Source organism: Buceros rhinoceros, unplaced genomic scaffold (genome assembly GCF_000710305.1).
Source record: "Buceros rhinoceros silvestris isolate BGI_N320 unplaced genomic scaffold, ASM71030v1 scaffold5717, whole genome shotgun sequence".
In the NCBI taxonomy this organism is placed as follows: Eukaryota; Metazoa; Chordata; class Aves; order Bucerotiformes; family Bucerotidae; genus Buceros; species Buceros rhinoceros.
In genome coordinates this window covers 37,100-47,036 of record NW_010421479.1, presented here as the reverse complement: position 1 = coordinate 47,036, position 9,937 = coordinate 37,100, and the positions used below count along the sequence as shown (strand labels likewise).

Below are 9,937 nucleotides of genomic sequence, written 5' to 3'. Positions count from 1 at the left end.
CAGCAGGGACAGGACAGGACAAGACACGCCTTGCACAAGGGTTGGCACCAGGGTTTCCTATCGATAGAGGTACCCCACCACAGGCCAGCCCCCTGGCCAAGGCTCCTCCAACAGCTACGGCAGCAGCAACGGCTCCCGGTGAAGCTCTCTGCAAAACTTCTGTTCCTGCTCTTGCTATCTGCTGTCCTTGGCACCTGCCAAACCCAGGTCTCTGCTTCATCCTGGCCAGAAGCAAAATTTCCAGAAAAGCAGTTCAGTTTGAGGAACAAGTCAGGGAAGGTAGCTCCTGCCTGACTGACCCAGCACAGAATACAGAGGGAAAACCTGGAGTTAATTTGACAGTTATCCCTCCTCTCTCCCTGCTGCAAGTCACCCTCTTCACCCAGATCCATCACAGCGCTGAAGTACAAGCTTAACTTCCTAGGATTGTGTCTGGGTTTATGCTCTGCAGAGTTTCTCCTCTCATTACCATCTGCTCAGCTCAGCCGTGGCACTGAGGAAGCTCTCCCTGGGCACACGTGAGTGGCTGATGCAAAGACACAGCGAGAGGTGCCAAGAGTGGACTAAGGGTGGTCCGCTGTGCCACGGTTGTCATCTTCTGGGGTGAACACTGCCCCAGAGCTGACCCTGGCAGGGTGACAAACCACCTTCTGCAGCTCTGGTGGGACGAGTCAAGGAGCAGCTCCACAGAGCAGACTCCTCCCTCTTCCCTCCTCTCCCTGGTCTTTAGACAAGCACAGAAAGGCCATTACGAGAACATTAGCAGCTGCAGGATTAAACACCCTAATGACAGAAAATGAGGGTGTAAAGACAGCACAGATAACCTGAACTCAGCCCCTCACAGGCACGCGTTTGGATTGCTGCTTATGTACAACACTTCAGCCCGAAGCTAAATCAGCCTGGGAGTAAACTGCCTCCTGCCCTGTTTGGTGCACAAGGCAAGCTGCGCTGCCACAGGAAAAGAAATCGTATATTACATGGGTTTTGACCAAGTTATTAAACTACATACCTTAGAGAGACAAAACCTCATCTTATAAAAGTCTAAGTCAATAAAGACACTAGGATCCTCCAACAGCGAAAATAGCAGAAGTGCACAAGAACAAACAAATATTACCTGACATGCACGAAAGCCGCATGATGTTAAATTGAGGTATCAGAGAAAATAGCTGTTTTCATAAACACAAATACTCCCTCACCAAGGCTGGTCATCTCCCGATTTACATGCTCAGCTCTGCAACCTCCAAACTCCCTTAACAGGTTGCCCTTAAAAAATGGCTCTGTTTAAAAATGACTTTCATCTGCCTCCTGCCCGCAAAACCCCTGTCCTATCCTGTTTGACTGGAACACCATCTGCAGCTCTGGTGACAAACCAGCCCATTTGGAAGATGATGGAAACCTTTTTTTTTTTTCCTCTTCCTGCCAAGTTCCAGAAAAGACCTTTCGCTACCACTTCTCACTTGGCCCTTACAAACCCGCGTCTGCTGCTTTGGGGGTGCCATCAAATTGTGGATGCAAAGCAGAGAATTTCGATGGAGAAGTGCCTGATTTATAGATGGGGAAGAAAAAAAAAAACACCTCACCACATTTGCACCTGCTAATCAAGGTGCTATCCATCTCATTTATGCCACTGCTCCGGCAAGCCTGACAGCACAAAATCAGAGGCTGCTTCTTCCAGCATTTGGCCCTAAGGGACCAATTCTCCAGCAGGTCTCTTAAGCGATGCCCACAGAATGTGCAAGTGAATCAGTTTTGTGCATACAAAGCAGGTGATTGTGCTCACAAATCAGGATTTGCATATGCTGCCTGAAAACAGAGGCTCTCATAACCCTTACTGGTGCGGGTAAGGGAGGCCAGCGCCAGCAGCAGCACTCCTGGATTTCGCTGAGCTCTCCCAGAGTGTTGTAGAGTGGTAGCGCTAGGAACGTTCTCCACATCTGTCCGAAACACAGAGAGCGAGGAGAGCTGACTGCAAATCTCTGAAGACAAGAAACCTTCCCCACTCTTGCTTCAAGCAGTGCAGTCAGTACCTGCCAAAAAGATGGGATGTTTCAGCTGAGGCTCTTCAGCCGAGGACCACATCCTGACCCTGGCGAGATGTTTGTCCTGGCCATTGGGACGGCACATGGTTGCTGGGGCACGGCCACCAGGTCACCTCTGCAGGCGGAAGACCCTCAGCATCACCCTTTTATTTATGTATTTGCAGTCAGGTCAGACCAACCAGCGTGGGGCTTGGCTGTTTCCAAGGCAGGGGGAAGGAGGAGGAGGTTTTGCTCATGTGCAGATGTTGGTGCTCCCTCTGAAAAGCCCTGATGAGCTGGTGCTTTGCAAGGAGGGTTTGAAATCTGTCAGGGGGCAGCAATCATTTAATTAAAGAGTGAGTCACGGTAACGACACAAGGGAAGGCAAACTAAGGTCAGGCAAGTGAAAATGTATTTTGTCATTTCCTAGTGTTTCAGAGCCTGTTTTCAGGGTGGATTATTACTCATACTGAAGTAGCCCTTGGTGGCTGGAGTCGTGAGTCAGCACATTGTACAGACAGATCTTATATAAAACTCCAACCCAAAAGAGGTCTTCAGTGCGGGGAAGGGGTAAGAGCTCGAGTCTCACCAGAGAGAGCATACGTGACCTGGGCACCTCTGTCCAAACATGGCACTGCCAGCCAGGACAAGCCCTGCCCAGAGGTCTGCCCACATCTCGGGGCAAAGAAGCTGTGGACAAGGCTGTATCACACTGCTGTGGAGGAAGGCTGAAGTCAGCTGAGCTATAAATGCTGGAGGATCTCAAAGCTGGCTTTGCTGCCAGGGAAAAACTTTCAAGGCTTTCACCCTCTGGACAGGACAAACCTCAGTCCATCCACCTCACAGACTCTTCACCCAGCCCAAAAAGACAGAGGGCAGGAGAACCACTTGTGATCCCAGCACCCATCGCTTGGGATGCTCACAGAGATAATAAAATCCCTGACCTGAAAAGGATGAAATCTAGGCAGGATTTATGTCCCATAGTAAAACACAGACCCGTCTCTCTCATGGTGATAAAAATAAATCACCCTTAGAAATAGAATGACATTAATAAAAATAAATCTAAAAATACATGTGGTGCATCATGGAGTTACAGTCTGCTCCCAGCTTGACACAGAAACTTCTCACCAGTAAGGGCTGGTCAACAGTGATGAACATAAGCGGTGCTTGCAGCTACGTCCTGGGGTAGGGTGTCAAATAGGTACTTCCAAAGGTGGTTGCGCAGCTCTTGTGAGGGTTGGACCTCTTAAGGACATCTTAGATTTAGGCTCTGAAAATCTGCAGCCCCACCAGCCAAGTCCTGCACTACCCCTGCAGATCCGACTGGCACAGACAGGAGAAAGATTTTGCTTTATCCACATGCAAACTCCCAGGCTGGAGAGAGGAGGAAGAAGCCAATCAACAGCAAACACCCCTTCTCCCTCACCTCTCCAAGCTTTCCCAGGTCTTCACTCTTCCCCAGTCTCCATTACCTGTCTCTTGGTCACACAGTTGTTCACAGGCATCAGTGGTCCTCTGTCCACACAGGTCTCTCACCCAGGGGGACGTGGCATTGATTTGATAGTACAGGGACAACTTGGCTGGATTAAGCCAGTCGGAGATGTCCAAGTAGCTCCCCTCACTCACAACGAAGCTGCTGCCTGGAGGGTGGGAAAAAAGTGTGTAAAGCGAGTGTGAAAATCTAAAAAAAAACCCCAACAAACCCCAAGCGTGCATTTTGGCCCAAAATCAGAACATCCCACTCATCAGGAGCTGCTGTGACATCACAATCAGCAAAATACTACTGAATTCACCAACACTCAGACCCAAAGAAGTTCGTTTGACCATTCCTCCGCGTATGAATGTGCCTCAACGACCGGTCCAGCAGGGACACTCCTCTGCCCAGGCAATCCCCTACCCTTACACCCCCCAGCAGTGCACAGTACTGGGCTTGATTCCCAGATCTCTACAGACATGTGGACCAATGTCATTATCGTGCTCTGTCAGACCGGAGCATCACTCCTCCAGCTCATGCAGGAGGTGTCCCAGAGACATCTGGATGTCAGGTTTGGGGCGTGGACAGGTAGCGGTAGCATCAGCTGTTCCCACTTCAGTTCTTCAGTCAAAGGTGACTGAATTGGTGTGACACACAACTCATGTGAGAGGTCTCATATCAGAGTCACTCCATCACCCTCTCCCTTCTGAGGGTTAGAAGTGAATTCCTGCCAGAAGTCTTTTCTTATAAAATCTTACGTTCCTTTATTTTGTGAAATGTATTTTTCCCCACTGGCATCTGGGAATATGCATCATCTAATTAGCCAAATAGATTTTCAGTTCAGCCCAATCATTTCCTTATCTAACATCTGAGGCCCAGCATCGCTTGGGGGATTTTGCCGGCACAGAGGTCCTCATTAACTCTGATCTCCAATTACATTGATTATAAGACTGCCTCCATAACAGTGCTGCACAGACCAGAGGGGAGCCAAAACACCTCTGCCATTAAGTAGTGTTTTGCCTCTAAAAACAAGGGAGAAGAAACCTTCAAAGAGGAGCAGGCAAGAGGAACTGCTAGGTAGTCCAGGAAGCCACAGCCATCCTTCCACTAAGCGCTAGGACTTGCAAATGGGAGCAAAATCTGCAACCACCATCTGAAGAGCCAACTCATTCTTAGTGATCGCCCAAGGATAGCAAGTCTATAGATCCAGGGTGTATTTTAATGAAACTTCAGGGCTTGTATTACTTACTAAAGGACAGGGACATCATTTTTCTAAGCTCTGCATAAGGTATTAGCTCAATGAAAGCCAAGCAATTAAAAAGGCAGGACAAAACACCCCACAGCGGCGACCACCCCACAGGAACCTGCTTGAACACAAACTCCTGATTTCTTTTTGAAGAGAATCACTGATGCTTTAGCAAGAAGCAGCCCTTCTGAACCTCATCCCATACCACATTAACCATGCAGAGGATTAAAAAAACCCCAAAGCTTGAAGTCAAGCATCCCAGCAAGCGACTCCATTTTCAGGCATCCTGAGATTTCAGCACCGTACAAGTCTGGGCCCTCATTTCACACGAATTCCAATCTTCTACACTTGTACTGTTTATACACCATAAACATATTCACAGACGCATCTCGACACTCGAAGCCAACGGAGGCTGCCAAGCTACTGACTGTTCAAGCAAATGAAAATTAGACATCCAGGATCCAGCTGCTCTGGAGACGCAGCGAAGCAGGAGCCTGCATCACCAGGGCTGCAGGATACATCTCAATCAGACACACGGCAGCCGTAAATTGCCGGGTAAACTCGTCAGCTCCAGCGGAAAGCGTGAAAACGCTGAGCACAAAGAAGTACCTCAGTACGTAATTTTATTTCTAATTATCATTCTTTTCCATGAATATTTAAAGAGAGTTTGAAATATCACTGGTAACTGTTGCTGGTTTGTTTTACCAAACAGAAACGCATCCTGAACCCATTGGGAGTGTTTGCTCTTTACGTGTACGTACCTGTCAGTCTTGCTTTCTCCCTTCTTTCTGTAGTTCCCTAACAAACAGCGAGGCTTGAGAGGCACGAGGGCACATTTTGAGGCTCAGCTGCAGACAGCTCCCTCTGCACCCAAAGACTGAAGGGCAAAACCACCAGCTCTGGATTAAACTCGTGCTTAATGAACCCCACTTCTAGTTAAATGCAGCCAGGCTGAAAGTGAACCGGACACACCGTAGTCATATAATTAGTACTGATGAAGATGAAGGTGACTTGAGGTGGCAGAACATCCTGGCCAAGGAGCCACCGCACAGAGGGGACCCTCCCATGGTCAGGGCGATGGAGGAGTGACCTCTGGAGCTCCCCACCAGCATCACGTGCTGAGCTCCTCTGCGAGGAGACACATTTTATGGCCTCGCTGCCAAATTTTCATCCTTGGATAACTCAGCTGGAGTTAAAAAAAACCACAAAGCAATCTATTTATGGAAGTACCTCCTAAATCAACACCAAAATGTGACACCCGGCCAGGAGCCACTAACTCCTCTTTCAGCAGAAGTTCGGGGTCCGTGTAAAACCACAGACTTGGGAAGCTTGAAATAATTCGCAAACTCATCAAGCTTTGCCATGCTCTGTACAGAGAAAGACCTTCCCAAATACAATGCAGCTGTAACATAAAAAAAGAGGAGTCCCGGCATTTTCAAGATTAATTACTTATTTTGGTTTAATAAGTCTGATTGAGAAATCATCCTCAATATCAAAAGTTTAAAAAAAAGCAGAAGTGAAAACATTTTAATCCCAAACTCCCTGAATTCAAGTTCAGCATAAAATGGAGGATTTTCTACTTCAGTCTAAGGAAAAAAAAAAAAACAAACAACAACCCAAACCTGGGGCAATTAAAGGTTTTAGTTAATTGTAAACACTTTCCTTCCCTCCTAAGAGAGAGGGGACAACTTCCAGCAAGGAAACTTCTCACATCTTTGAAGCTGAGTGTTTCGCAGCTCAGCAGGGTAAGATCTTTAGAGGTGTTCACAGACACTCATCACCTTCACTGCCACTGAAAATACAAACAAACAAACATCCCAGCCTTGATCCCTTTATATAGCTTGGCTGAGAAAAAAAATAACAGGAAAAGGCATTTTACAAATATTTTGAAAGCTAAAATTCCAAGGATTTCAAAACCTTTTCACACAATTTTTCTCTTTATTTTCAAAGAATCCACACAGAGAAAAGAGTTTTCAAAAGTCACTTATCAAAACCATCTTGAAAAGCTCGAGAAGGGCAGGTTGAGTATCAAATCCTTTTAGAAACTACCAAGAACAAACATTTTCTAAGCAAGAGCTGTTTCAAACATCTTGAGCTTGCCAAGAACATCAGCCAACAGGCAGTCACTCAGCGGAGGGAAATCAAGGAGGAGAGAAGGGAAGTGATGGGGAACCCGAGGAGCTCACACTGCTGGGGCAGCGAGGGGGAGACCCTGCTCCAAACCACCCTCTGAAAACCTGCCTTGAGGACCTCAGACCCCACTGAATCATTCCACACCCAGTCTGAAACACACCTACAGTCACTGCCCACAGACCCCAGGGAGGAGATCCCTGCAGAGACACTCTCCAAGGACACCTGGAGAGACCATCCACTTTGCTGTCCTCTGCTGCCACATCCATCCCCTCCCCAGGTGTCCTCCAGGACAGAAATTCTGAGCTTCCCACGCAAAAGCTCAGGGAAATCACCCTTAAATGGAGACTTTTAGGCCTCAGGTAAAGTAACCATCACCAAACAAGGGAATACATCAAGAAAACAGCAGCTCTCCAGCCACCACCACCACCACCCGCCCCCACCGTCCTCCAGGAACCCCCATTGCAGGACTCCTCACTCAAGCACTGTTGGCTTTACAAGCCTGTCTACACCACAGAGCAGCAGTGCAGCGCCACGGAGAGCATCAGTACACAGCTACGCAACCGCCTCCCGCTCCGTGGGGTGCACCAGCGTTTCAGGGGATTGATTTGTTTGGGGTTTTGTATGTGTGTGTTTCCCCCCTGCCTTCTCCAGCGCTGATCAAAGCCAGATCAGTTAAGGCAGCATCAAAAGTTCATGTCTCTCCTGCTAGGGTCTCCTTCAAAGTTCAGTGGAACTGCTTAAGCCTTCACAAAAGAGGCTTGAAGTTTTGACATTTCAAAAATCATTTTCCAGAACACAACAGGATAAAACAGCTCCGAAGAGATCTCTAACAAGGGAAAAGAACAAAGCGCCCAAAAGACAGCCAAAAGGGTTTGCCTTTTCCTTTCTCCTTCTCTCTCTTTTTTTACCCCAAGGGAAAAGATCAAAAATAATTTTTTCTGAAGAATTTCTATTTCTTCCTCCCTCTGCTCTTTTTGTCTTCTTTGGTCCATTCACTGTTTCTTGGCCAATGAAATTCCTTTTCAACTAAAATTAGTATTTTGTGTGGGAAGCTACAGGAGGTCATACTACAGGTTGCTATTAATGTGTCCATCCCTGTATTATCATGCAATTATAATCCTGTTACAGGTATTTAAACACTGGAGGAAAGATTATCCCTCTTGCTCCATTCTATAGGTACAAAGAATAACCTTATTTGATTTCTTTAGAGACCTTTTTTTTTTATTTCCCTTGTTGAACTTGAAAGAGTATTTCTTAAAAAGACAACTCCTTTCCTATCAACTCTCGCCTCCTGGTCCCAGGAAATGAAAATTTCTGCTGCTTAAATTCCCTTCAGAAAATGCAGAAGAACCAGACCCTGGCTGCCCAGGACACACACACACACTGACCTTTGTAAGCAAACCGGGCTTGGGGCAGGACTGCACCCAGACTAACACGGGGCTCAGCTTCCCCACCCCTCTCCTGCTCAGCACAGAACTAGGTAATTTTGGAATCATTTAAACTCTTCAGAGTCAAACCCTTACTCCTACATTTTACTCTGAATCCAGGGACAGTATCGCACCAGGTTGAAATCCAAGTGATCCACTTCATCTTGGTTTTCAAATGGTTTTCCCTTGGACACAATGAAATGCCTAAACGGAAAGTTATGACAGCAACTTCCTAAAACAACAAAAACCCCTTTCATCCCTTCCGCCAGTTTATATCACAGGCAGTGCTTGACTCAAGGATGTATTTTCAGCACTTCACACACAGCAGTGGGCTGCTCAGGCCAGCGCTCCCCAACCCGCTGACGATTCGGCCCAGAGACCCCCATCCCTCGGAAACGCTGTCAATCCTGCCAGAGCTTTTTCACTCCGATACAAATCTGTCTGTAATTATAGCTCTGACTAGAAGCATCTTTCCTGTGGGAGGAGCAGGGTTACATTTTAATTGTTAAATTGCGCTTTCTGGATAATTCCGACAGACTCTCTCTTTGGGTTTTCCTGGCAGTCAATCTTGATTTCGCCAGGGCTGAACTTCTCTCAAGCAACACACATATTTAACTTTATACAGCAGGTAATAGCTCGGCTGATTTTCCCCAAAACCAAGTGAGGTGGCATCTTCCCACCCCTCCCTCGTGGTCAAGCTCACGCTGCAACAAGATCGTCCCTGGTGTTAGTAGACAATATAATAGTGTGAGTGTTAGCAACAGCACACCTCTGGCCTCAGTAGGCATCTAGGCCAGCCACGGCTGAGACGGAAATTAAACTCCTAAAGAAAAGCTTCTCCTTAATGCTTCATATCTCCCAACTCCCACGCTCCAGCCTAGGGCTCTTCCTCAGTGATGCTCTCTAGATATTGGACAAGGGTTCGAGGAAATCCAGCGTAAATCTAATCACATCACAAAGTATATAACGGATGAGGTGTGATAAGCTTTAAAAAACATAAAGTGTGTGAATGGAGATGTTTCACCCAGCACCAAGACCAAACATCCTATCAAGACGGCAGAAAACACAACCAAGAGGCAGCACGTGCGAAGTTAACACACCGCAGGGCCGACGCCAGCTATCACATGCTCACCGAGAGCTTGCACACCAGCAGTGCTACTTGCCGGGAGAATGATAAAACTCTTGTTTGAAAGCAAGCACAGCCCAAGCCGGCTTCCCGGGGCTGACCCACCTCCCCGCTGCAGGCAGGCAGCGCCTCACCCTGCAGAAGTCAATGCTTGCATCTCTCGATCTAGGGAAGAGCAGGTTAGTTGATCAAAGATGTTGTGCCTTGCTGCAGCCTTCCCTCAGGACCCCTCCCAAACCAGAGGGGAGATGGTGCGGGTAGAAGCTCAGCAGGCGCCGGGAGATGCCACCTCCCCAGCACTGGGCTCAACCTCGCCTTCAGACCGCAACAGCTCCCAGCTCTGACACCACCCAAATATCAACACCGACACCCCCAGCCTTGCTCTGGCAAATCCTGCAATGAGAACAGAAGAGGCATTTGCCTTCCCTCGCAAACCGAGTGCCCAGCAGCCGGGTGTGCCCGTGGCAGGCACGGGCTGGGGGGGCCGGGGCGGGCACCGGGACTGTCCAGGGC

The 9,937-nt window shown here is 48.0% G+C and overlaps 1 protein-coding gene across 1 annotated transcript in view; it reads right to left on the bottom strand.

Annotated features, from left to right (window-relative positions):
• The window catches only part of LOC104496539 (astrotactin-2), a gene marked incomplete at both ends in the record, with an annotated part of 114,229 nt that overhangs the window by 75,760 nt on the left and 28,532 nt on the right, over window positions 1–9,937 (bottom strand). The window contains one exon of the mRNA XM_010139671.1: window positions 3,491–3,658. Within this exon, the coding sequence (XP_010137973.1) occupies window positions 3,491–3,658 (168 nt within the window). The remainder of the gene's footprint in view (window positions 1–3,490; window positions 3,659–9,937) is intronic.